Source organism: Perognathus longimembris, chromosome 3 (assembly GCF_023159225.1).
Source record: "Perognathus longimembris pacificus isolate PPM17 chromosome 3, ASM2315922v1, whole genome shotgun sequence".
Classification (NCBI taxonomy): Eukaryota; Metazoa; Chordata; class Mammalia; order Rodentia; family Heteromyidae; genus Perognathus; species Perognathus longimembris.
In genome coordinates this window covers 78,015,522-78,043,112 of record NC_063163.1, presented here as the reverse complement: position 1 = coordinate 78,043,112, position 27,591 = coordinate 78,015,522, and the positions used below count along the sequence as shown (strand labels likewise).

At 47.5% G+C, this 27,591-nt stretch overlaps 1 protein-coding gene across 3 annotated transcripts in view; it reads right to left on the bottom strand.

Moving 5' to 3' along the window:
• Positions 1-24,071: 24,071 nt before the first annotated feature.
• Ttc28 (tetratricopeptide repeat domain 28) overlaps positions 24,072-27,591 on the bottom strand; it is a 534,278-nt gene continuing 530,758 nt past the window's right edge. For all 3 annotated transcript variants that reach the window (XM_048342731.1, XM_048342732.1, XM_048342733.1), the window contains 2 exons: positions 27,469-27,576; positions 24,072-26,723 (listed from right to left, as the gene is read on the bottom strand). In XM_048342731.1, coding sequence (XP_048198688.1) covers positions 25,195-26,723; positions 27,469-27,576 — 1,637 coding nt within the window. In that variant the 3' untranslated portion in view covers positions 24,072-25,194. The remainder of the gene's footprint in view (positions 26,724-27,468; positions 27,577-27,591) is intronic.

The window sequence follows — 27,591 nt, the reverse complement described above, 5'->3', positions numbered from 1 at the left end:
AGGGCTTCATGCATACTAGGCAAGCACTCTACCACTAAGCCACATTCCCAGCCCCTAAAGCAATATTTTTAAAGACTACCACTTTAATATTGAGTAATTTTGGTAGCCTTGCCAACAGTTATTTATTTCTGTATTCTCCATTTTTTTTTTGGTTCTTGTATATATCTACCTCTATGTCTATATTACACTGCTTTGATTACTGTAGCTTTGTAATAAGTTTTAAAATCAGGAGCTGGGAGACCTGCAAATTCTTTCCTTTTTGCTTTTCTGGTTATGCAGGTTTTTTGAGATTTCAAGTGAAATTTAGGATATTTTGTCTTTCTCTCCTTTTTTCTTTTTTTTTGAGCTTAAAGTATCATGCTTGCTAGGCAGATGCCCTGCCACTTCAGCTATGCCTCTAACCCATTTTACGTTTTGTTATTTTTCAAATGAGGCTGGCCGGGATGGCCATCCCCCTGCCCGTGCCTCCCATGTGCTGGCTGACAGGAGCACCGCCACTACACCCACCTGCTGGCTTAGAATAGGTCTCACTAACTTTTTGTCCTGACTGGCCTCAAATAAAAATCACAATCCTTCCAGTCTCTGCCTCCCAAATAGCTGTGATCATATGTGTGAGCTACCATGCCTGGATTTTCCTATTTCTGTAAAATAAAAGGCAAGCCAGAGAAATGCTCAAGAAATGCAAATCAAAACAACACTGAGAACCTACTCATATCAGTCAGAATGCCTGGCATCAAGAAAACAACCAGTACTGTATATGATTTTGGTTCACTGGATATTGTATATACGCTTACCTGAACTAGAGAAGGGAAAGAAAAATGAGGGAGGGGGTAACAAATATGACAAAAAATGTACTCACCACCTTACTATGTAACAAACCCCTCTCTGTACATCACCTTGTCAATAAAATTTAACAAAAAATAAATTCAAAAAAGAAAACAACCAACAACAGCTGCTGGAGAGACTGGGGATAGATGAGGTAAAAGGAACCAGGGAGTGTAAACTAGTGCAACCACTACAGAAGTCACAATGGACACTCCTTGAAACACTATAAACGTAGAGCTGCCTATGGTCCACCTCTGGCATTTATTGGGAAGACTGCAAGTCAGGATGCAAAAAGGCCCCCCATATACACTGCTGCACTGTTCACTGTAGACAAGTTGAGGAAACAGCCCCAATGCCCAACCACTGACAATGACAGAACAAGAAAATATGATACAAATTCACAACAGAAATTTATTCATACATAAGGAAGAATGATTTATCATTTGTAGAGAAATGGATGAATCTGGAAAAAATAATGTTGAGTGACACAAATCAGGCTCAGAGATACCAAGAACACATGTTTTTCTCTCATATATGGACATTAGACCTAAAATATAAACGTACTTAAAATTCCTTATAGTTCCATTTGCATATATCCGCAGTCAAACTGACTAAATGATAGTATATGCAGGACTGAGAGTCTGAGGTATAACCTTTGGAACAGATCAGCAAAAAACACATAGGAAGGGCTGGGAATATGGCCTAGTGGTAGAGTGCTTGCCTGGTATACATGAAGCCCTGGGTTCGAGTCCTCAGCACCACATATATAGAAAAAAGCCAGAAGTGGAGCTGTGGCTCAAGTGGTAGAGTGCTAGCCTTGAGAAAAAGAAGCCAGGGACAGTGCTCAGGCCCTGAGTTCAAGCCCCAGGACTGGCAAAACAAAACAGAAACCACACAGAAAGTGGACACTTGTCTTGCCTGAGGAGATTGAGGACCTAAACGGGTAGGGTGGGAGGGGGGCAGTTTAAAGAAAACAGAAGGGTGAACAGATACAGTGAGAATATTCAGAGAACCAAACTAGGAAACTTGAAGTGAAGGACGGGGACTGAGGTAGTTGGGTGATGTGACAGGTGATGGATAAAGATGTAAAATGCACATAGAGGGGCAGGCCAACGGAAGCACCTTTGTCCAACTGAAGAAGCAGGTTTAAAGAAGCAGACTACAGGCTGGGAATATGGCCTAGTGGCAAGAGCGCTTGCCTCGTATACATGAAGCCCTGGGTTCAATTCCCCAGTACCACATATAGAGAAAACAGCCAGAAGGGGCGCTGTGGCTCAAGTGGTAGAGTGCTAGCCTTGAGCAAAGAGAAGCCAGGGACGGCGCTCAGGCCCTGAGCTCAAGGCCCAGGACTGGCAAAAAAAAAAAAAAAAGAAGCAGACCACATAGGGAACTGGGATTTTGACAGGGTTCACATTAGGTCTGCTGGTTGCTTTTGGTGTCTCCCTTTTCTACAGGTGTGGGCACTGCCTGTGTCTGCAGGCAGCATGGCCTGTCTGCTAATGCTCATCACATGTGTGCATGTGTGTCTGTGAGAGAAACCTCTAGGAGTGTGGACATTTGTCATTTTTAGCAAATTTGCCTAACTGCCCTCCAGTTCACACTTCTAGCCATGTGCAAGGCTATATATTTCCTCCAAACCATTCAGACTTTTAAAAGCATTCGTATTGCATAATGAAAATAACCACAAGCAGTCACAGAAGGGAGAACACCCGTGGGGTATTGCTAAGGGTGAAGGAATTGGGAGTTGTCTGCTCCTGCGTGCCCCTGTGTGCCACTGGGTATAGCACACCAGGAGCAGCCTTCGTGGGGATGGCGCGGGGATGAGGTCATCACCATGCCCACCCATGCCTTCCCCGTTTCATTGCTAAGGACAACTTGAATTGGCTTTAATTTTTGACTATTACAAGTCTAATGGTCTTTAGTGACATTTGTACTCATGCAAAGATATGGAATGTCTGCTAATAAGCTGCCAGCTTTCAAAAGTCAGGGTTTTTTTTGCTCCTGCCAGAAATATATGAGCATTCTAATCATTCTTTAACTCCATTACTTTGGTGTCTTCTGTCTTTGTTTTTAACTATCCTGGTGGGTGGGTAGTGGTATCTCATTGTGATTTAACTAAATGTGCTTGTTGGCCTTTTATACACGTTATTTTGTGAACTATTCTCAAGTCTTTCACCCATTTTTTGTCTTGAGTCCTAAGAGTTTGTTTGCTTTTTATTTCCAGTTATGAGTTCTCTGATACTTGCATTTATGGTTTATTTAATGATATTTTAATTTTGGTGGATTCTAGCATATCGGTTCTTTAGATCTTGTGGTTCTTAAAGTCTCAGAGCATTTCCTCTTAGGTCGCCTACTGGAAGTTTTATGGGTCTGCTGTGTTTAACTCTGTGGTTCCTCATAGGGAGCTGCTCTTTGGGGTGTGAGACCAGGCTAAGGTTCAGGTTTTGCATATCCGATCTGTGTGTGAATCCTCACGCAGTCACCCAGTACTTGTTAGGGAGGTTCAGATGCGTGTGTTTATAGCACCTTGGAGTTGAGGTGTTGTGAACAGCACAGCAGCACGGGGTGAGGAGCTCATTTGCTTCAGTGGCCTTATCTTACCATGCATATTTAGCAACAGGATCTGCAAGGTGATTATGCATACCATACAGTGTGGTGGGTTTTGCTTTTACAGTCATCTATTATTAATGAAATGAGCGGTATGTTTACCTTCATATTTACCATTTAGGGTCCACATCATTTCTTTTTGGAAAATAAATCTGTGTTTTTATCTAGTATCTGTTGCTTTGCTTGAAGAGCTTATGTTAGTGTTTCTTGTAATACAGGTCTATTGAAAAAAATTTTTTTTTTTGTTGGTTGTGGGGCTTGAACTTAGTGCCTGGTTGCTGGTCCCAGCCCAGAGCTTTTCTGCTCAAGGCCAGCACTCTACCATTTTGTACCTCAGCTCCACTTCTGATTTTTTCTGGTGGTTAATTAGAGATAAGAGTCTCACAGACTTTCCTGCTCAGGCTGGCTTTGAACCACAGTCTTCAGATATCAGCCTGTTGAGTAGGTAAGATTAGAGGCATGAGCCACCAGCACCCCGCCGGTGTTTATTGTCTCTAAAAATGCCTTTTAGACTTTCCAGGTTACATTTTTTAAATTGTTCTTTTAGAACAATTATCTATCTTTAGGCTTCTTTTGTTGGGTGGGGTAGTGCTGGGGATTGAGCTCAAGCCTCAAGCACACTACCATTGAGCCACCCCCTTCCTTTCTTGTTCATGATGCTACTTTTAAGATTTGCCTCTTTAATTTTTTATTATTTGATGATAATGTGCCCAGGCACAATATTTTATTTTGAGACAGTATTCTCCTGTGTAGCTCTGGCTGGCTTAGAGCTCGCTGTAAGGATTAGACCAGCCTTGTGCTCTTGATCCTCCTGCCTCTGACTCTGACTGTTGGGATTACAGAAGTGTACCACTGTACCTGGCTTAGGCATAGTATTTTTCTCTTCATCTTTCTGGGGTTCACTGAGCCTCTAGATAGTCTATGTTTCCCACCATTTTAATCAGTTTGGGGTCATTATTCACTTCTTTTTCTTCCTCTCCTCTTTCTGGTAGTCCTGCTACACAAATGATTGACCTTTTCCTGTTTTCCCATGAGTCCCTAGAGCTCTTTGCTTTAAAAACTTTTTTGTTTGTTTGTTTTTTGCCAGTCCTGGGGCTTGAACTCAGGGTCTGAGCACTGTCCCTGGCTTTTTGCTCAAGGCTAGCACTCTGCCACTTGAGCCACAGCACCACTTTTGGCTTTTTCTATGTATGTGGTGCTGAGGAATTGAACCCAGGACTTCATGTACATGAGGTGAGCACTTTACCAGTAGGCCATATTCCCAGCCCAAAACCTTTTTTCTTTTCCTAAAATATCAACTAAATTGGTTCTCTCTGTTCTCTTCTCGGGTTTGAGCTCAGGGCCTCGCTCGGGTTTGGCTTCCTGCTGTGACTGATACACACAGCACTGGAGCTGGGCCTCCAGCCCCTGACCATTCTCCCCTCAGGCCGTATGTCCTTCTGTTCTCTTCAAGATGCACGGAGCCAACCCTTGGAAATTTTATTGAAGACATGATTTTTTAATCTAAATAAAAAATTTAAATCTATGTCCATTTAGTCTCAAAAACTTTTTTTGTTATTAAGGTGCTATATAGAGAGGTTAGAGTTATATAAACCAGGTAATGAGTACATTTCTTGTTGGACAGTGTCACCCCTTCCCTGGCTGTCTTCCAGTTTTTCCCTCCTGTCCCCACTTACAAGTCATATACTCCATTTTTAACCTAGTGTCTAGTGAGTAGCATTGCTGCATTGCTCACCCTTTCACTTAGTCTTCTTATAGTGTACATTTCTGTGCTGACACTTTAGAAAACCTCTTCATTCTTTATGAGCACCTTCTCTTATGCTTTTGCCAAGGCTGAGCTGGCTCAGCTTTGTGGATGGGGGTTTTGACGTCTGGGGACCTTCTTGGACCAGTGCGTGGTGGACATCTCTTCTCCTCTCTGCTGTGTGATGGGCTCTGTTTCTGGTAGGGTCATTGTTTTGCCCCTGCATTGCTGAGCATCAGGTCGAGGCCCCAGGCGTGTGAGGCACATACATCATCACTGGCTCTCCACACTCCCATAGTTACGTGGTGTGCTTTGTGCTAGCATCATGAATGGTACATTAAGAAGGTGTGGTATTTGGTTGTGTTCTTCCCAAGAGTACTGGTTTCTGTTCTCTTTTAAGAATTAGCCTTTAAGTTGTCAGAATGGAAGCCTCCTGTCTGTTTGTAGTGAGTAGCAGTGCTCTTTGAGTGTGCTGTAGAGGGTGACTCAGGATCTGGGCAGTGTGTGTGAATTCAGCATGAATTTCTCCACACTGGCTTTGCCCTTAATAGTATTTTCTTCCTCGCCCCTATGCATTTTCCCGGAAGTCTGACCTCTAGGACAAGAAGTGAATGATAGATTTCAAATCTTAAGTTTTAACATTGAGGAACCAGGCCTTTCACTCCCCTGTCCCCCTCCAAGTCTTCCTGAGCTTCACCAGGATTTTAGGACATTGGGGCCGGAGTTCAGTATTTTGTTAGGAGCTTGCCGTTGTTGTTTGTGCAGTTAATGGACTGTTATGGACGTGTTGGGGCTCTTCTCAGTGTGAGTAGGTTTGTAGACATCCATCTGCGGACCATCATCTCACACGGGCCCTCGGAGTCACAGGGCTATCACATGAATTGCATTTCGTGACACACTGTGGTGACATGAATCTGGTGCCCCAAGCTGGCCTCTGCATTTAGCCATGGTAACTGGGCCAGGGCCTTTGTTACAGATCAGGGTGGCCCTCCACAAACGATGCAAGGGACAATGCAAGCTCAGGATAGCCAGGTCAAGGTGTTCCTCTACACTAAGCAGGAGAGAATGCAACCTTTCAGGGCTAGTAGTAGTTTCAACAAATTGGAGTTTCACATCCATGTGGAGCCCAGTAAGGGGAAAAGCCCATTTCCTGTGGTCAGTAAATGTTAAATCATTATGATGAACAGCCTCAGCCCTTGCAAATGATCCCAAAATAATATGCAATTTAGAGTAGTGATGGATTTGGGTGTGCCCAGGGAAAAGAAAATTGCCTGCAATATTAGGAAGTTCAAGATACATAACCATCTGTGACTTGATAGAGGGCATACCATAAAGATGTATGATGCCATTTGTAAAACTAATTTCTCTTTCCATTTAATCTCTTGTTGCCTAAGAAAATGCAGCTAGTAATTAAGATACCATTTTGGTCTTGCTTGTAAATGTTGTTGTCTTCATTAAATTTCACACTTGTGCGAAGGAGCTATTAAGAGACAGCCTAAGGTAACACTTCTGAATAACTAACTTTGTTAAAGATATGTTCTCCAAATGTCTTGCAATAAAATGTAATTGCATTTTCTGTTTTCACTTGCATGGAATCTCCTTGCATCTTATCAATTAGAGATAAGCCCCAGTGCTAGAGGGAATATTCTGGTAAAACAGAGCAGTACAGTGGCTTTTGAGCTCTCCTTTCCTCGCCATTCATAATTAATAAAGTTTTCTGGCTTCCCTGATACTTTTTATTACAATGCATCTCTTTTAAGGTGAAGGAATGGCAGAAGAGAGATTCAAGAATTTATACTGTTTGGGGGTTGGAAGTATGGTTCAGCTGGTAGAGGGCTAGCCAAAGAGCAAAAGCAGTGGGTACTGAATTCGAATTCTGATCTCAGACCTTAAAAAAAAGAGAAAAGAATATATACTGTTTTGAGATGTGTCAAGTTTTTTTGTTTGTGTGTTTTTTTGCCAGTCCTGGGGCTTGGACTCAGGGCCTGAGCACTGTCCCTGGCTTCTTTTTGCTCCAGGCTAGCACTCTGCCACTTGAGCCACTGTACCACTTCCAGCTTTTTCTGTTTATGTGGTGCTGAAGAATCAAACCCAGGGCTTTGTGCATGCAAGGCAAGAACTCTACCACTAGGTCATATTCCCAGCTCTCAAGTTTTTTGGTTTTTGTTTTTTTTTTTGGCCAGTCCTGGGCCTGGGACTCAGGGCCTGAGCACTGTCCCTGGCTTCTTCCCGCTCAAGGCTAGCACTCTGCCACAGCGCCGCTTCTGGCCGTTTTCTGTATATGTGGTGCTGGGGAATCGAACCTAGGGCCTCGTGTATCCGAGGCAGGCACTCTTGCCACTAGGCTATATCCCCAGCCCAGCTCTCAAGTTTTTAAAGAATGATTAAATTACCTGGTGTTGTTAGGAAGCAATCAATAAATACTCATTAAGTTATTGCAACACTAGAGTGTCTTGATAGAGCAATAAACTTCCATAAAGAAAAATATGGGACAGGGAGAGAGGGAAAGGGAAAGCTATGGTATCTTTTATTGGTGGTGATACAAAACTGCATGTTCTTCTTTATGCAAATACATAAGAGGCCAGGAGATGGTGAAGCACGCCAGTGATGCTAGTTACTCAGGAGGTTAAGCTCTGAGGATCACGGTTCAAAGCCAGCCATTGGGCAAATCACAGAGACTCTTATCTCCAAAAAACCAGCAAAAAGGCTGAAATTGGAGGCATGGCCTAAGTGGTAGAGTGACAGCTCTAGAGCCAAATGGGGGTGGGGCATTCAAGGCCCAGTATCTGAACAACCATAGGAAAGGAAGCATGGTAGAATTGGTGCTTTCCTTTCCTGTGTGAGGACCGTGGATTTCTTACACCTCGACTCCATGCAGTGATCTCACAGGAGGTCTCCCCCGGGCCTGTGTAAGCAGGGAAATGTTTTCACATGAAATGCTAGTGGCCCTTTCAGTGCCATTTACCTCAAAACAAATCCAATTCAAATGTCTTTATCAGGGCTGGGGATATGGCCTAGTGGCAAGAGTGCTTGCCTCGTATACATGAGGCCCTGGGTTCGATTCCCCAGCACCACATATACAGAAAACGGCCAGAAGTGGCGCTGTGGCTCAAGTGGCAGAGTGCTAGCCTTGAGCAAAAAGAAGCCAGGGACAGTGCTCAGGCCCTGAGTCCAAGCCCCAGGACTGGCCAAAAAAAAAAAAAAAAAATCAAATGTCTTTATCATATCCCTGTCATATATAAGAAACATCAAGTATTTCTTCCTATCAGTTTCAAGTCCATACTACCACTTTAAAAAGTGGTCAGGAGGGGCTGAGATTGTGGCTTAGTGGTAGAGTGCTCGCCCTAGCATGTATGAAGCTCTGGGTTCAGTTCCTCAGTATCATATAAACAGAAAAGGCTAGAAGTGGTGCTGTGGCTCAAGTGGTAAAGTGCTAACCTTGAGCAAAAGAAGCTCAGGGACAGTGCCCAGGCCTGGAGTTCAAGTGCCATTGGTCAGGAATGAGTGAGGGAAGGGGTGACCTTGTCCAAAAAGAAATGTACTCTTTACCTGAATTATGTAACTGACAGTGCCCAGGCCTGGAGTTCAAGTGCCAGTGGTCAGGAGTGAGTGAGGGAAGGGGTGACCTTGTCCAAAAAGAAATGTACTCTTTACCTGAATTATGTAACTGTCACCTTGATAATAACATTTTTAAAAATGTGGCCCGATCTTCATTTTTACTTCTTTCTCCAGATACTGAGGAGTCTCTCCTCTGTCATGCCTCGGTCATAACCCCAAGGGACCATGCTAAAAGCAAGAAGGCTATTTTTATCTTCTAGGCTTGATTTGTTCTCATCTCTTCCTAGATGCATGTACAGATTATGAGTTAGTGTGCTTGGTGCCATATATAAACAAGATCATATATACTCTCTCATCTGTGGTATCCACACCTATGGCCAACCAAAGTCCAAAAGCATTAGGTTGACTTTAGAGAACAGTATGGAGATTTCTTAAAAAGCTCAACATAGACCTACCCTATGACCCAGCCATGCCACTCCTAGGCATCTATCCTGAACAGCAGGTCCCAAGATATCAGAAAGACATCTGCACTTCCATGTTTATCGCTGCACAATTCACAATAGCCAAAATATGGAAACAACCCAGAATTCCCTCCACAGATGAATGGATCCAAAAAATATGGTACTTATACACAATGGAATACTACATAGCGATTAGGAATGGTGAAATACTGGCATTCGCAGGGAAATGGTCAGAACTTGAACAAATAATGTTGAGCGAGACAAGCCTAGAACACAGAAAACAAAGGGGCATGATCTCCCTGATATATGACTGTTAAGGTGGGGGGAGGGTGAGACAGTAGAGACCAGGTCTGTAAAACCAAAAACTTCTTGTCAAATGGTATTTCCCACAGGTTGGGGTCAGCGACCAAACATTATGTAACTAAAACCAAACAACTACTCAACATATAAAGGTCAAAAATTGACCTCTCAGTGGATCACATTATCTCAAAAGCTATGTATGTACGTTCATATAAGACTATTGTCGACATATTGTCTATTGTTGGCATTACATTTAAAGCCCTAGGCGAATTTTCTTCAGCGTAGGCACGTGCTATTGTATATGTTCTTGGTACATTGTATATTGTATATATGTCTACTGACCTAGGCAAGGGAAAGAAAAACAGGATGTAAGATATCACAAGTAATGTACACACTGCCCTACTATGTAACTGTACCCTTTTTGCACAACACCTTGTCAAAAAAAAAAACCTTTTCTTTAATTAACAAATAAATTACTAAAAAAAAAAAGCATTAGGTTGAAACTTGCAGAGGTGAGTAATCACCTTGTTTTACACTGTGTGTAGTTTTGAGTCATGTGCTGAAACCTTGTAGTAGATGGGAACTGAGACCTGAATCAGACCTTGTTCACCATGTCTATGCTGTCTATCAGTCACAGCTGAGCTGCCTCTGTTAGAAGACAACTGTCTATAGAACCTGTCTCTGAAGGATAAGATGACTATATGCTATATAATATTGTCTAGGTTCATCCATGTTGTTGCAATGGACAGAAGTCCCCTATTAAAGTCTGTATAGTATTTCTTTTTAATTTTTTATTGTTTCATACTCCCTCCCTCATTTCTCCCACTCTTTCCCCTCCTGAGTCCCCTCTCCCAAATTGTAAAGTTCATTTCCAACATAGTGTTTAGTGAGTATCACTGTTGAATTGGTTCACCCTTTGTCCCATTATTTCTGTGATTCCCTTCCCTTCCCCAAATCAAATAAACATATATACAAAGGGTACATATAGACAAAGGGTACAGAAATAAAAAACAGTGACATCATGGAATAAACCAAAGGGAAAAGAAAGAAGAAATGACTGCAAACAGTACAATGAAAAAACTCTCTTGTTTCCATTACATTGAGTTCATTTTGATAAGTATCATTTTATATGGTCATACACATAGCTATTGAGCTATTGTGGTCCTTAGAATATCCTAGATATATTCTAGTTATTACAAATGAGGAAAACCATGAAGCCTATGTTTCTCTGGGTCTGGTTTACTTCACTTCATATAATTTTTTCCAAGTCTTTCCATTTCCTTACAAATGGGGTAATGCCATTTTTTCAGATGGAAGCATAGAATTGTGTATATGTACCACATTTTCTTGATCCATTCATTCACTGAGAAGGTTGATTCCATATTTTACCTATGGTAAATAATTCTGCAATGAACATGGTTGTACTGGTAGCTTTAGTGCAGGCTGGTTTGTGGTCATTTGGGTAAATGCCCAGGGGTGGGATTGCTGGGTCATAAAGCAGCTATATGTTTAGTCTTTTGAGGAACCTCCACACTGCTTTCCAGAGTAGTTGAACAAGTTCACACTCTTTTTGGCCACATCCCTGCTAGCATCTGTTACCACTTTTCTTGATAATGGCCATTCTAACAGGGATAAGGTGAAATCTCAGTGTCATTTGGTTTGAATTTCTTTGCTGCATAGTATTTCTCTATGTGTATATGCCATGCTGTCTTTACCCATCTATCTGCTGAGGGACACTTAGGTAGACTTGGTGTCTTGGCTGTTATACATAATGTGGCCATGACTGTGGGAGCACACACATCTCATCTACATGCTGATTTCCTTTTGTTTGCAAACACAACTAGAACTGGGATAGCCAGATCACATGGTATTTCTGGTGTTTAATTTTTTTTTAAATTAAATTTTATTGTCAAGGTGATGTACAGAGAGGGGTTACAGTTACATAATAAGGTAGTGAGTACATTTCTTGTCATATTTGTTATACCCTCCCTCATTTTCTTTCCCTTCCCTAGTTCACATAAGCATATATACAATATCCAGTGTACCAAAATCATATACAGTGACCACAGGGTGTACGCCAAAGGAAATTCACCTAGTAACATTAAACATAATAACAACAATAAAATCCTCCTGTTTCCATTTCTTGGAGTTCATTTTGCTTAGCCTCATCTTATATAACCATATGTACATAGCTATTGAGCTATTGTGATCCTCTGATAGGTCTATCCTAGATCTTTTTATGTTTACTTAGTAATTGTTTAGTTTTAGAAACATAATGTAAAGTTGCTGACCAAAACATGTGGAAATACCATTTGAAAAGAAGTTTGTTATTTTACGGACATGATCTCTACTGTTCTCCCCCCTGTCCCCTAACACCCACATATCAGGGAGACCATGTGTCTTTGTTCTCCATGTTCTAGACTTGTCTCGCTCAACATTATTTGTTCAAGATTTGACCATTTCCCTGAAAATACCATTACTTTATAATTTCTAATCACTGTGTAGAATTCCATTATGTGCAGGTACCACATTTTTTGGCTCCATTCATCTGTAGTGGGGTACCTGGGTTGTTGCCACATTTTGGCTATTGTGAATTGTGCAGCAATAAATATGGATGTGCATGTGTATGTGGTATCCTGGATCCTGTTGTTCAGGATAGATGCCTAGGAGTGGTATGGCTGGGTCATAGGGTATGTCTGTGCTGAGTTTTTTGAGGAACCTCCATACTGTTCTCCAGAGTGGTTGTACTAGTTTGAACACCCTCTGGTGTTTAATTTTTTGAGGCCCCTCTATACTGTTTTTCATAACAGCCCTTTATTGTGGTGTTGGTTTGCACTGCCCCAATAACTAAGATGAGGAGCAAGTTTTCTATAGCTTTTGGCCATTGCTTTATCGTGTGTGTGTGTGTGTGTGTGTGTGTGTGTGTGTGTGTGTGTGTGTGTGTGTGTGTTGGTTCTAGGGTTTGAATGCAGGGCTTCATCCATATCTTCAGCTCACCTGTGCCCATTTATTTTTATTTTTTATTATTATAAAGGTGATATACAGAGTTGGGAATGTGGCTTAGTGGTAGAGTGCTTGCCTAGCATGCACGAAGCCCTGGGTTTGATTTCTTAGTACCACATAAGCAGAAAAGGCCAGAAGTGGGTGCTGTGGCTCAAGTGATAGAGTGCTAGCCTTGAGCAAAAAAGAAGCTCAGGGATAATGTCCAGGCCCTGAGTTCAAGCCCCAGATCTGGGGAAAAAAAAAAAAAAAAAGATGATGCCCATGAGTTTCAGTTTCACAAGTCAGGTAATGAGTCCACTTCTTTTTGGACAATGTCACTCCTTCCTGTACCCATTTTTAAATTAATTGAGTTTTCTTGCTACAGAATGGTGTTCCCTTGTGCCAGATGGTTTGGAAATCTCTCTCCCATGATATGGGCTCTCTCTCAGCTCTGTTGTTTCCTTCACTGTGCAGAAGAAGTTTAGTTTGATTCAATCCCATTTGTCTACTTTTGCCTGTGTGTTTCAGATCATATCCAAAGACTCAGTACCATGTCAAAAGTCTTTCTATGCAGGTGTGAGGGGCTCACACCTCTAATCCTAGCTACTTTGGACATTGAGATCTGAGTGTTGTGGTTCAAAGCCAGGCTGGGACGGAAAGACTCTTTGTTTTGTTTTGTTTTTTCCAGTCCTGGGGACTGAACTCAGGGCCCGAGCACTGTTCCTAGCTTCTTTTTGCTCAAGGCTAGCACTCTACCACTTGAGCCACAGCGCCACTTCTGGCTTTTTCTGTATATGTGGTACTGAGGAATCGAACCCAGGGCTTCATGTTTATGAGGCAAACACTCTTGCCACTAGGCCATATTCCCAGTCCCCAGGAAAGACTCTTGAGACCAAAAGCTGGAAGTGGAGCTGAGGCTCAAGTGGTAGAACCAATCTTGAGTGAAAAACTAAGAGATTGCACTTAGATCCCAAGGTTAAGCCCCGGTACTGGCACAAAAATAAACAAACAGATAAAGATGATCCACAAACCCAGGCATGTCTAGCTGGTACTATGTATCAAGACCAAAGAACATTTTTTTGCAAGATGGCAAGGTTGGCTCAACATCTCCAAATCAACTTGTATAATGCTGCGTGTTAATAGGATAAAGGTCACTTTGGTAGACATTGAAAAAGGCACCTGCTAACATCTGATGCTCCTTTTTGAGGAGACTCGCTCAGCCCTCTCTCCCACGCCTACGTCACTGTCCTGCAGGTTCTGGCCTGTGGGAGCAGGCATGAGAAAACACCACCCTCCATTACAGGGGGAGACAGGAAATGATCTTATTTGCAGATGATTCTGTCATCTTTGTATATAGAAAACCCTAAGGAATGAACTAGAATAAACAATCCAGTTTAGCAACATTCCAGGCTATAAGCTGCACTCCAGGCAGCGCTTGGCAGTTGGTGGTTGCCCACACCTCCATCCTGGAGGGATGCACCATGCAGCCCAAGCCAGGGGCCGCCTGGGGCACACACAGCTTGCCACTCAGGCTCCCGATTTCTTCCTCTGCTTGGGCTGTTCAGAACTCCCATCCTAGGTTGAAGGGAATAAAGTATAGTGACGATCAGGATAAAAGTAACAGGTACATCAGGACTGTCACTTGATCACAGTGTGGGTACTTCACGAGTGAGCAGCGTGCCCCTGCCTGCCGTCCTTGCTGAGAATGCTGGGGCCAGGGCGCTGCTGGCAGCCCTGAGCAACCAGGGAGACCTCATACAGAAGCCCTCCTCGGCCCTTGCTGCTGGATGCATTCTGTTTGTCTGTCTGTCTGTCTATCTATCCGTCCATCCATCCATCCATCCATCCATCCATGTGTTACTTTGTCCTTTATTTTGGACCACCCTTCTGTCTGTAAGTTGTGTGTGTGTGTGTGTGTGTGTGTGTGTCTGAATTAATATGTTTATATAAGAACAGGTTTTTCATAATTGGTGGAAAGCATTATACAACCCCTAGTGCATGCATTTTCTTCCAAAAGATGTCTTGGATTGCAGATTTTCAAAGAGTCATTGTTTGAAATGTATTTTTCACGAAGAACATGCTGAGCGCCAGGTGTTCTTTTGTGGTCAGGAAGGTTCGTCAAAAATACCTTTTTCCAGGAATCCCCGCTTCCTGGAGGTGAGTTCTAGAAGGTTCATGGGTCGTAAATGCTCTAGATCCAGGCCGCTGGGCAGGGGAGGAGGCCCTGCTGGCTTCAAGGTTTCAGTCAGAGCTGTGGCTCCATGGTCCCTGGGCTGCTTGGGGGGGGTGCCCAGGCCAGCCAGCGCCCACCCTGCTCTGTGAGCCCTGCAGGAAGCTCCCATGGGGGGTGCGGGGATGTGCAGTGACCGCCCGCCGACTCGTGAGTGGCTGTGCCCACCCCCCCCCAGCAGCGTCACCCAAGTTGAGACACCGCGCAGTGTGGTCTCTTGGGGCTGGACAGCCGCCGCTGGGCTCCTGGTGTGACCAGCAGCATTGGCCTGCTGTGTGGAAATGATTTGCCGGTCCAGAGGTCTGCCCGTGTTTGCATTTGTGCTTATCCGTGCAGGCCTCTGTGCACCCTCTGTGCATCCTCCCCGCATCCTCCCCACACCCTCCCCTGCATCCACCCCGCACTCTCCCTGAACCCTGTCTGCATCCTCCCTGCACCCTCCCTGCACCCTCCATGCACCCTCCATGCACCCTCCATGCTGGCCTTTGCAGGACTCCCGTGAGTACCACTGACCCAGCCAGGTGCATCAGCCAGGGGAGGCTCGCCGTGGACGTGAAGCGCATGAGGCCTTCCAAGGTAGATGCTGGGCTCCATTCTCAGCTGCATGTGGGATTCTACTCATGTTATGGGGTGCACGCCGGCCCTGCGTGTCATTGCGAGGTGCACACCAGTTCTGCTGATGTCATTGCGGGGTGCATGCGGGCTTGCTTGTCATTGTGGGGTGTACGCAGGCTTTGTGCGACGTTGCACTTGCTCTGCCCCATCGCAGAGGCGCAGCCCCGGGGCACTGGCTGTTTGGGGTGCTTTGATGAAAATACTCTCATGTCCCTCTCCCCACTGAGGACCAGGTTCCCTGCTTGACTGGCTCTGGGGCTGTGCATCACCACTCCAGTCTTGTAAAGCCATTCTGCGTTCTGTTTTGTCCCCTAATGCATTCATTTATATGCCCAAATCCCAGAATTTACTTACTGTGGCTTTAAAGTTAGTCTTGAAGTCTATTTCTTTCTCAAGTTCATTTTTGACTCTTCTGTGTTCTTTGTGTTTCCAAATACATGTTAGACCTGACTCCTTGAATCTAATCTGATTCCTGGTTTCTGACTCCTGGTTTCTAAGGCGAGGTCTGGCAGTGCCTCTCAGGGCTGAGGGGGTGGGGGTGACCTTGGGTCTGCAGATGGGCCTCATGGGGAACAGATAGGCTCTGTGACGGAGCCTGCCTCATCTGTGAAAACCCACAGCCTCCTCAGCTACATGTGTCCTCTTCCATCCTCACCAGTGCCGAACAGTGTGTACTGTAGAAAACTGTTTCCTGCATGCCTTTTATTAAATTTATCCCCTATATGTGTGTGTGCGTTCATTAATTTTATTCAGGTATACTTTAGGTATCAACTTACAAGTGTAACTGTTTCAATATAAATTTGATGCTTATTATGCTTTTGGGCCTAATGATGAGCAGAATTGGGTTGCATTTTGTTTTCTAGTGTTACTAGTATATAGAAGTAGGACTGCAACTACTTTCATGGTGTTCCTTATTTACGTTCCTTTTGCTTCTGAGCAGCGCGTATCCTCCATGGTGGAGGGGCAGCCTCATGCGGGCTCACTGGCTGGAGGGCTGCAGGGGCAGCCTCTTGTTCTGGAAGGCCATCCAGTGTCACTGGACACATGTGGCATTATCTGTGTGAGTGGAAGCTAAACTTAAATTTGAATTCATATCCTTGATCAAGCTAACCACAAGTTGTGCTCCTGGTAGGGAGAGCTCCATTGGGAAGCTTGCTGTGGGGGGGCCTCCACCCAGCTTCAGGTCCTCTCACCATGTTCTCTCTACTGTGGAACTTGCTTGAACAATCCCTATACTTGCAGGTGACTGCTTGCTACAGGCGCCAATGGAAAAGCTTCATTTGATGCAAATTAACCTTTACATCAAGATTGCTTGACTCCACTTAATGACTGCCTTTCTGCTGCCCTCTGGAGGCTCTGTCTGGGCCGCGGGTGTGGTTACCATTGTCATGTTGGGGTGAACTCTTACTCTGAAGGAATGGCTCTAGAGAGAGGGGCAGATGCAGAAGGGAGACCGAGTACAAAGCGGTGGGACAAAGAATGGAGAGATAGAGCGTGCCAGCCAGGGACAGGAAGAGGTACTGGCCATGATGGGGAGAAGAGTGTCCTGTGCACACAAGCCACAGTGGACCAGGAGAGGAGGGCCCTGCCGGAGGGAAGGGGAAGCCCAGGGGCGAGAAGGAACGTGGACCTTCTAGGGCCTTGCTTTTTATCACTGTCTGAGCTGACAGAGCTGTAGGGCCCCTGTCGTGTGCACCTCGATTTCCTCCTGGCTGTTTCTGTAGCCTTCTCTTGCCCCATTTCCTTAGTAACCTGTCCCAGGTCCTCCCATGACATACAGTTAAGCCACTTGCTGGGACAGAGAGCTCCCGGTCCTGCTAGCACACCCCATAGGGGACGCCACTGCCCTAGCCCCTTGCCCAGGTCTGGGTGGGGTGTGGGTAACCCCTCTGCTGTCCACAGTCCCCGCATGGCCACCTTGTCTGCCCTCTGACAAGTTTGTATGGTCCCCTTGGGGTTCGTCAGTGGCAGCGCCACTGCCCGGGTGTCCTGGGTCAGACTCTTGAGACAGGAGCACAATCAGCACAGCCCACAGGTGGAAGCGCCTCTGCTGGCATCTGGGGACCCAGGAAGTACTGGCCTCGGGGGAATACCTGCGCATCACTGTCTCCGTAGGAACTGTAACCCCACTGTAACTTCCACTTGTTTACAAGGGTGTATTTGTTAGAGTCGATTTACAACAGTATAAGCTCTCAAGTCATATTTTTGAAATGACAGCTAGCTAAGATATTTGCCTTTTTTTTCTTGGCTACATACCAGTTTTACTTTTTGTATTGTTGTTTCAAAAAAAAAGTGGCAGTACTTCAAAAATCTTTGTCTATGAAGAGAGAGAGAAAAAGAGAGAGAGAGACTGACTTGTGAAATGCCAGCAGGCAGATGGGTCCTAGCCGACCAAGTGGGAGCTTATGAATTCTACTTCTGGGAGACAAGTTCATTTAGAATTCGAAAACTTTCATGCAATAGAAATGTATTGAGAATATTTATATATCTAAGAGTATTATTATTCCCTGAAGCCCGAGTGCACACTATGACGGGGCTCCAGAGACTGGGTGAGAGCCATTTGAGCGTCAGAACGCTGCCTTAATGCCCACTGGATCCAGATGTTTGCCCTCATTTGCTGGGCGGCGCGGCATCAGCCTGTCAGTCCCCTGCTGCTCACCGTTATTTAGTGGCGTTAGAGGCTGTGCATTTCCATCTCCTTGGGAAAGCGGAAGAAGGGCTTGACATTGAGAATGGTAGCAAATTGTTGCTGTGTCCAGCACATCCAGTGAAACGAGACCCATCAGCAATGTCCAAAGCTGGGGGTGGGGGGTTGGGGGGCAGCGAGTTGCTCAGCACGCCCCATGCCTGTTCTGCACCTGCCATAAGCACAGGGCTGGGCTTCCTGATGATTCACCTGCCCAGGGCCACACCCCACGGGAGGTGTGCCAGGCCAGAGGTGTGCAGGCAGAACCGCCACTGCCTGCGGTAGCGTGGCCACAGCTGCCCTGGGGCGGGTAACCGCCGCTGCCCTGAGGCCTGGGAGCCCTTTGGTTGTTCATTCTCATTTCCTACTTAGGTTTAATCTGTTACTGTACTCAAGTAAAGTCCAACTTTAACAGTAGTGTCAAGTTCTTATATTCTATCTTTATAATGGCAAACTTAGTCAGGTGCACTGGCACACACCTGTCTGTAATCCCAGCCTGCAGGAGGCCCGTGAGGGTTGCATACAAGACCCTGGGCGGATGCTGGGCCTGGGGCCTTCAGTCAGTCATGGCTGTGGCTTGGCCTCCCCCAAACTGTTGGGGACAGCTGTGCCTTTAAGAGGCCACAGCTGGCTTTAGCCCGTCCCCTCCCCTTCCGCCTTTAACAGGAAGAGAAGCCCCCTGCCCCTGGGGGCCAGCATGTGTGCAATGGCGGGGGATCCCAGAAACCCAATCCTTGGGGGGCTGGGTCTCCGCCCATAGAGGAAGACCCCTGCCATCACTTGAGGGACAGCCCTTGTGGCCAACCTGTAGCCCCTCTCCTGTGCCCGCCTTTGGGGGTCTATCTGTTGGCTCATCATTTGAATAAACAGAACGCCCCAGAGGGTTTCTCCAAGACTCCCATGTGCTCGTGTCTTTCCTTGGGCTGGCGGGCATGGGGTCTCGCAACCACACGCGAACCAAGGCTACGTTGGGACCCCACTTCCACGATTAACCTCTACTGGCCAGGAGGCATGAGAGAGCGAAAATGGATCCCACACGGAAGAGACAGACAAGCCCAGGACCCCCTCCACGCAGGGGGTTAGAGCGAGGCTCGGCAAAGGGTTGGTGCCACTTTGAGGCCTTCAGGAGACACTGCGAACCTTAGGAGAGGGATTGGCTAGTGGGAAGTCATGGGGGCAGGCTGGTCCGGGGTTGTGGGGCACCGTCTCTGTCTCTTTCCCACTTCTTGGCCTTGATTGGGCAGGCTTGCCCCCTAAGTGACCCCACCATGATGGGCTATCCCGCCACAGGCCCCAGCAGGAAAGCTGAGGCTGTGACCCACCTCACTGGAGTGATGCGCAGTCACCCATGGCCCACAGCTGCCAGCCTCCCTGTCTTGTTCCCATGTCTCTCCACTCCCACTCTGCATGGAACCTCCAACTACGACACTTGTTGTTTGTCTTTTCACATGCACTGATCTAGAACTCTTCTCAGTATTCTTCAGCCTCTGCTGCATTATTCATTACACCCTTGGCTCCTCTTTCCTCCTGTCGCCCACCCCATCCACCCCTGGTGTGGCCGCCTTCCACTAATGAGTCTCGCCTCTCTTGCTCCATCCTGCTTTGCTGCCTCCTTGTTTGTGTCTGGGTATGCTGTTCTTTTTCTGACTCTTGAACTGGTCACCTCCTTCTGTAGTTCCGGATGTCCCTCCTAGAGTAGCTTGAATGTTGCCCTTAAACATGAACATTTAATAAGTCTTCCTTTAAATGCTATCTTCAACTCATGATAGAATTATAAACCAGTTTTCTTACGATGATACACTATACATTAATGTAGGCAGCCAGATAGAATGGACAAGGAGATGCCCCTGGCTGTAAGATGGCAGCCTCTTCTGTGAAGGTGGAATCATAGAACTCTAGATGGCCCCATACTCAAGATTGCCAGCTAAGGTAATAGCTAGGCCAGGCACAGTGAGTCACACCTGTAATCACAGCCACTCATGTGGTAAAGAGAGGATGATTGGATTATGATTTGTGGCTAGCTTGAGTAAAGCAAATAAATTCCTATGTTTTTTTTTAAAGTGGACATGTAGTATATGCTTGTAATCCCAGGTACTGGGAGGCAGATGTAGGAGAGGATTGTGGGCTGGTTCTGAGAAAAATGAGACCCTATCTAAAACAAACAGAACAACACCACAAAGAGCTGGGGCACGGCTCAAGTGGTGGAGTATCTGACTAGCTAGCACAAGGCCCTGAGTTCAAACCCCACTAAAGCTAGGATTATGCCTGTAATTAGCTACTCAGGAGGCGGAGATCTGAGAATTGTGATTCAAAGCCAGCCTGGGCAGAAAAATTAAGAGACCCTTCTTTATCTCCAGTTAATCAGCAAAAAGCCAGAAGTAGAGGCACAGGTCAAGTGGTAGAGCATCAGTATTAAGCAAATAAGCTAAGGGACAAGCACCCTAGCCCTGAGTGAAAGCCCCAATACCAGCACACCCCACCATCCAAAAGAAAAACAAACGAGCAGTTCCTGCTGACTGCTTTCTTTGTATTGTGTTCTGTGTGGTTTGCTGAGAATACCCACTTGGGCTGGCTGTGACATCATTTCCTAGAACTCCCTTTATGTCATGTGAAGAATGTGGCCTTACTGTGTGAAGTTAAAAAGAGCTTATTTGTTGAATTGGGCATTTTGTTCCTCTGTGTGACAGGCCCGGGAATCAAGCCTAGGGCCTTGCACATGCGAAGCAAGGCTTCTCCTGCTGAGCCACATCCCCACTCAGCACCTCTGTTTGGGGGTTTAGCCTGTGCTCATATGGAACCCTAATCCTCCTACTCCCACCTTCTGAGTAGTTGCGATTACTGCTGTGCACCACCACATCTGATTGCATTGCTTAAACCTTCCATTCATGCTTTCTGTTTTTTGTCTGTTCTATCAATTATCGTAAGTAGAGTATTGGAAATCTCTTTTTTTATGATTGATATTGCCCCAGACCCTGTAGGTCTAGCAGTTTACCACTTATGCAGTTTAAAGCTGTGTACTCTGCTGAATCCAAATGCTGCCTGTGGCATTTGTTAAGTTTGCCAGTAGGAAGTGGATCTTCCTTGTCTATCCCTCTGTGTGGGGCACTGTCCCGCACTGCCTGGCATTTGGCTGCCCGTCACAGGGTACTGTCCAGCGCTGGTGGAGTTTTTTCTCCGATAGCCCGAGGTGTTTAAAGAGTGCTGTATTGCTTTCATCGGTCAAATATGCTTTATAATTGTTTAGTTTACTTGATTGTTGCCAACAATTTAGTTTTCATTTTATTTTATATTTGTCCTACTTTTTCATTGATTTGTCTTGTTCTCTCTTCTCTCTTTTGCTGGTCCTGGGGCTTGAACTCAGGGCCTGGGCTCTGTTCCTGAGCCTCTTTGTGCTCAAGGCTAGCACTCTACCACTTGAGCCATAGCTTCTACCACTTCCAGCCTTTGAGTGGTTAATTGGAGCTAAGAGTCTTATGGGGACTTTTCTGCCCCAGCTGGCTTTGAACCATGATCCTCAGACCTCAGCTTCCTGAGGAGCTAGGATTACAGACGTGAGCCACTGGTGCTCAAATGACTCTTTAAAACATTTCTTTTCCATTAGCTACTTTAGAAGGATAATCCTTCTGTTTCAGTGTGATTATGAATATCTAACTATCATTTTTAAAAGTCTCTTTTCTGCCCTCAGATTTCCAGTACTTTAACCCTTGTTCTACATATGTCTGCATATTATTTTTCTTGCTGCACCAGTGGGCAATCACTGTTCTTGGTGTTTGATGTATTCACTTAGCTAGTTCCCACTCCCCATCCTCTGTGCCTTCTAGACTTTCACAGACAGGACTGCTTTCCTTCCTTTGGAAACAACTTCAAAGTGTTCTTAGCAGGACTAGGGTTGCTGGAATTTTCTGGGCCTCCAACTGTGAGTACAGAAGGCAGAGGCGTGGGCTCCCCAGCCCACCACCCGCAGGGCAGGCAGGAGGCCAGCTGCACCCCTTGCACACCGGCCATGAGTGTGCTCCAGGCAGAGAACCCAGCAGTGTGGGTGTGAAACACGGAAACAGTGGTTAGAGCAAGGACGTCATGCTTTAATAGACACAGAAATCAGGCCAAGTGCCTCACAAATCTCAATAAAAATATGACGTTCTTTTTACATGGCAAATTCTGGAATATAAAAAGTTTAACACTGTCTGGAAACTGTCATTTACAAAAAACATCCATGTAGGCCAAAGGTGGCTTAACACTGTGTGTAAGGAACGTGAATGCCAAGTGGGGTTTCAGAGGGAGTGGGGTGTGGGGGCAGATGGGCACCACTGGAGGGCAGGCGGGGATCACAGACCATGGGAACAGCCATACAGCCCTCTGGGATACAGCAAACCAGGTGGTAGATGGGGCAGTTGGTACCTTTTGCCTCCTAAGCAAACCCAGTCATCATGTGCCTTGTCCAGCGGATGGAAGCCGGCGGAAGCTAGCAGAGCAGCAGCGCTCGCTGGGGCTGGGACCTCCTCTTGCCACCTCTGTCACCCTGTGGACGCTGAGTGGTGAGACAGTGGGGTAAAGGTGACAATAGCCGATCTCCTGTGTGAGTGACTGGATCGGCGGCCTGGCTCTGTGTCCTGCCTGGGGATGTGAGAGGGGGGTTATTGCTTGTCTTTGAAGTATGTGTGCGCTGATGGAGGGGGGCAAGGCAGGTGTGAGCATGTTGCTACATTGCTCTTTGCTAGGAATGTTTTTTTTGTTGTTGTTGTTGCCAGTCCTGGGCCTTGAACTCAGGGCCTGAGCACTGTCCCTGGCTTCTTTTTGATCAAGGCTACCACTCTGCCACTTGAGCCACAGCGCCACTTCTGGCCGTTTTCTATATATGTGGTGCTGGGGAATTGAACCCAGGGCTTCATGTATACAAGGCAAGCACTCTTGCCACTAGGCCATATTCCCCGCCCCTACATTGCTCTTTCCTAAGAGAAAGAGCTCCAATGCTGTCTGCAAAAGGGAAGCAAAGAAACTCAGTGATTGTTACCGTGGGCCAGCGGCCCTCCCAGGACAGGGCAGAGAGCCTCGGGAATGTCCACAGTCCCCGGCAAGGCCAGCCGGTCCTGTCTACTTCCTCATACTTCTGGGAGTGTTTCTTAGAAACAACATTCTAGTTGTGTTTTTTTCTCATCTATACCAGGAATTGGCAAACTTCCTCTTAGAAGGCCAAGAGACACAATCAGGAATAGCGCGTGGCTCCTTCTGTGGCGGGATTGAAAGGTGAGAGGGGCAGGAGCAGAGGAGGTGCATGTTGAGAACACACGGTTTGTCTATGGGATTGGCACAGTGCTAATCTGTACTCTTAATGTGCACTAACAGAAACAGGAGAGAAAAGGTCTGATCCGCTCTAGCTTGGGGCCAAAGTGCCAGCAAGCCTGTGGGTCACAGAAACGCTGTCCCATGATTAAGGGGGGCCTGCTTTCTCCCACTCTGATTTACATCCACTTCACTTGTGCAGAAACCCCACAACTGACAGTAAACAGAGACTGACTCCGGTGACCTTCAGATTGACACCAATATTTTATCAGTTTTTTTTCCCTGTCATTGAAACTTAACTAGGACAGGAAAAACCCCATGTATCCTTTGTGCGTGCAGTGTGAAAGCTAAAACAACAGTGTAAGAGCGGGTCAGTCCGTGAGCCCTCACACCAGCGGTCAGGGCGGAGGCATGGGCTAGGGCTGGTGAGCGGGCCTGGCGCGGCTCCCAGCTCCTGGCACTGGGGAGGAGGCTGAGCAGGAGGCAGCAGGCTGGAGGTGCCGTGGCTCCCGGTGCCCGTGGGTCTGCTGTGAGGTTGGTTCCTGGCTATCTGAATGCACAGTGCTGCAGGTGTGGCTTTGTGTGCTCCTTTTCCCTATAACATAAGAGACTGGCTCTTTAGGAAGCAACCCCTGGAGGGCTGGGGGGGGGCAAAGCGTGACAGTCTTGTCCAACCTTGGGACTGCTGTCATGCCTGTGGGCACAGCTCAGGAGAGCACGGAGGATGGTGGGGGAGGGCCTAGAGTGAAACCCTTCCACAGGGAAACTGAGTCGCCCCTCCCCCAGGGTCCTGGGTGTGCCCCATAGAGGATGCAAGCATCTGACAGGTAGAGTTAGCTAAAGGTTGGGTGCTCTGTGATTCTCAGTATTTCATTTCCTTATTTAAATAAGTTACTTGTTCCTAGGATGGAGGTGTTTGGGGCCTGGGCTGGGAAACGGGGTACAAACCAGTTGCGGGTAGACAAGACCGGAGCGGAGGTGAGGTTCTGCAGCAGTCTAGCTAACCATGGCACCTTTTCTTTCCTTTTTTCTCCTCAATAAGGAAACAATAATTTTAGTCATTTCCCCCAAAACTTGATAATTGCTTGTGGATGTGTATTCAAAAGTTGATGTTGTAAAAACCTTTTTGAGCTTTTAAAAATAATAGCTATAAATTGTAAAGTTCTATTGATAAGAAACAAGATGTTTGTCCATGTACAAAAAAGGTCAGTAATGGTTTAAAAGCACAAAGTTGCATTTTAAGTCTCAGTTGCATAGTTCTAAGATGCCTGTGTAAGTTAGAGAAGATTCAAGTGTGGCTGCACCGGGCCAGCGCAGCGCAGCTGAAGCATTTGGAGGTGAATTATTGCATTGTGGGCTTCCAATACCAGGAGACCAAAGTCACTACAATTTAGTTACAGTCATTGGCATTTTAACCACCATCATTCTGGTTTTGGCTAAGATAAAACTTTCATGTAGAATTCAACTTAGATTTTATGTAAACCCACTCCCACCCCCCAGCACCTGAAGCCTTAAAAAAGCTTTAGTACTTCTGTGTATAAAAGACTCATGTAGACCTTGTAGCAAAACATGTGTGCCTCCCCTCTCCACCCCAGATCGTGTCCACGCATACAGAATCCTTTTGTGAAATCACACCAAACATGAGAAGTGAGCACTCCATGGTAAACATTTGGCCAAGTTGGGGAGAAGTGCTGTGAGCTCTGGCACCACCCCACCCACGTCCTGGCTTTTGGCAAATATGGCCCACAGGAGCCATGAGCAGGATTTGTGGCTTGTGGCATGGCAGTGCCCAGTGGGCCAGTCTGAGTGCGGCTGGCCCGCGCTGGGCGGGAGGCCGGCGGGAGCAGGGGAGGCCGAGGAAGCAGGAGCCCGATGTGTGCTGTGTGTGTCGGGGTGCAGAGAGAGCTTAGCACTTGGAGGAGGGGAAGAAGCGCCCTGGGGACAGGAACTTGTAGCCGTTGGTGGTGGGCAGTCTCCGGGGGCGAGGGAGGGCTGCCATGGGAGGCCCGCTGGGCAGTGACGAGGTTTCGGGGCACCAGTGGCCATTGGCAGGGACTTTGGGGGGCACCTCATTGCATGGGTGCAGAGACAGCTCCTTGAGCTCCAGTTTGTCCACACCCTCCTCCTTCTTATTGTGCCGGGGTGAAAGGTTGAGCAGGCTGAGGACATCTCTCCTGGATGTCATGGTGCCTGGCGCCCCATGGAATATTCTCATGGGGCCAGGGGGATGCTGGGGAGCACTCTGCCAGAACATCTTCAGGTTGTGCACGGCCTGCACCTTCTTGTCGATGGCCCCCAGCTTCCGCTTGTCTGTGTCGGGGGCGTCGGCTGGGCTGGAGCGGGCGGAGCCTGTGGAGGAGTAGGAGAGTGCTGGGGACGGAGCGCTGCCCGCGGGGGACTGGTGTCCTGAGCAGGGGGACACATTCCGGGGTGACTTGGAAATGTGAGCACTGTATGGAGAGCTGGGGTACTTGAGTCTGAAGAGTGGTGGCTCTGACAGAGACGCTGGGGTGTCGCAGCTGGGTGATGGGCGGCCGCTGGCCAGGCTCTGCTCCTTGCTGGACGACTCCGAGGGCGCAGGGCTGCTGTATCCCGAGCTCACCTTGGGGAGGGAGGAGCTCCGGGCTGGGGGCTTTGGCTTGGTGGTGACAGGGGATGCCTGGCTCTTCTGGTGGGAAAGGACGGGCCTGCTGAAGGCGCTGGTTTCTGATGCTCGGAAGACGGTGGTGCTGCTGGGCACCACACCGCCCTCCTCCCGCTCAGGGCCCCCACTCCTCTGCAGCCGCTCCACCGCCAGGAGGTGGCTCTGGGTCTCCTCCAGGATCCTTTGGGCCAGCTCCTGGGGGTCCAGCTTGGCGCTCTCCTCCTGGGACTTCACAGTGCTGTCCGTCTCTGTGCTGGACTGGTCCGACTCACCTGTGTCCGAGCTGGCCAGCTTGCCTACTTTCTGGAAGGGGGAGTTGGGGCTGGGGATCAGAGTCATCTTCACAGGGGAGTTCGGGGTGCTGATGCTCCCCTTGGAGCTGACAGAGACCTTCACGCCTCCTCGGGGCTGCTTGGGATCCAGGGGCTCTGTGCTGATGATGGAGAAGCCCTCGTACTCTTCCTCTTCTTTGTCGCCGCCAGCAGGCCGGGCCTGGGGGGACAGCTGGCGCCGTGGCAGGGTTGCACGCTGTGGATACACAGTCTTGGGTCCTCGGGGACCCCCGCCCTCCGAGCCACCCTCAGGTTTGGAGATGAAGCTCATGGAGGAGGCAATAGAGCTCAGGCTGTATACAGAGATGGCATCAGAGGCGATGCTGTCCACCCCTGTGGGAGAGAACGGGGGGTGCTGGTACCCCAGGGGCAGGGCATTGGACACAGACTGTGCTGACGCCAGGGACTCCAAGGAGGACGAGCTGTCAAGGCTGAGGCGCTTGGGGAGCTCTGTGGAATCTAGGCACAAAACATGTCGACAGTGGTTAGGATCTGGTAGGTTTTAATTGTTCTTTCAGATTCTAGTAACAGAAACCACTAGAACATACACCAAATAGCCAGCGCAGTCCATCCACAGCAAGAAGTTCTCCTGGCATCTCCTGGCCTCACTATCTCCCTTTCCCATGCCCACCAAGTGCACGGGCTGCCCCAGGTCAGCCTCCTCCAGCCTGGTCCATGCCAACGGCCCCACTGCAGCCTGCCAAGCCATCACTGACACACTCAGTCCTGCTTGTGTGTGTGGACCCCAAGGGTGTGGCACCTGCACATTCACAGCCACACCAAGCCAGCTACCCAAGTGAGTCAAAACTTCTAAACAGGACGCCGCCACCATGGAGCCCATTGCTCTGCTCTTCCCTGACCTCCAGCGCACGGCCACCAGCACATGGCTGCCCACTGCCAACTGCCCTATCCTGGTGAGCCAGTAGGATCAGACTCCGCCAAGCCATGGCCAGCGTCACAGCTGGCACTGCCCTGCCCACACCCGCTTGGCCCCATGGCAAGCTGGGCTGGCCAGGCAGCCCGGCGCTTCCTCTCAGCTGCACTTGCCCTCAGGGCCTGCACCTGTCCCTACACAGGTGGCTCCCCTGTCTCCCCCAGTCCTGGCCATCAGCACATGGGGACCAAATGTCCTCTGAGATCAAGATGCTCAGCTTGTTGCACTGGACCATCTCTACACACCCAGCATGGCCGCAGAGGCTCTTACCGAAGAGGGACAGCAGGGCTTGCAGCGCAAAGTGCATGGTCCGTCGGTTGGCTTGCTTCCCCGTCTTCAGGATGACTTCTTCCTGACCCACTTCACAGAGATCAAAACCTGGAGAGGCACGGG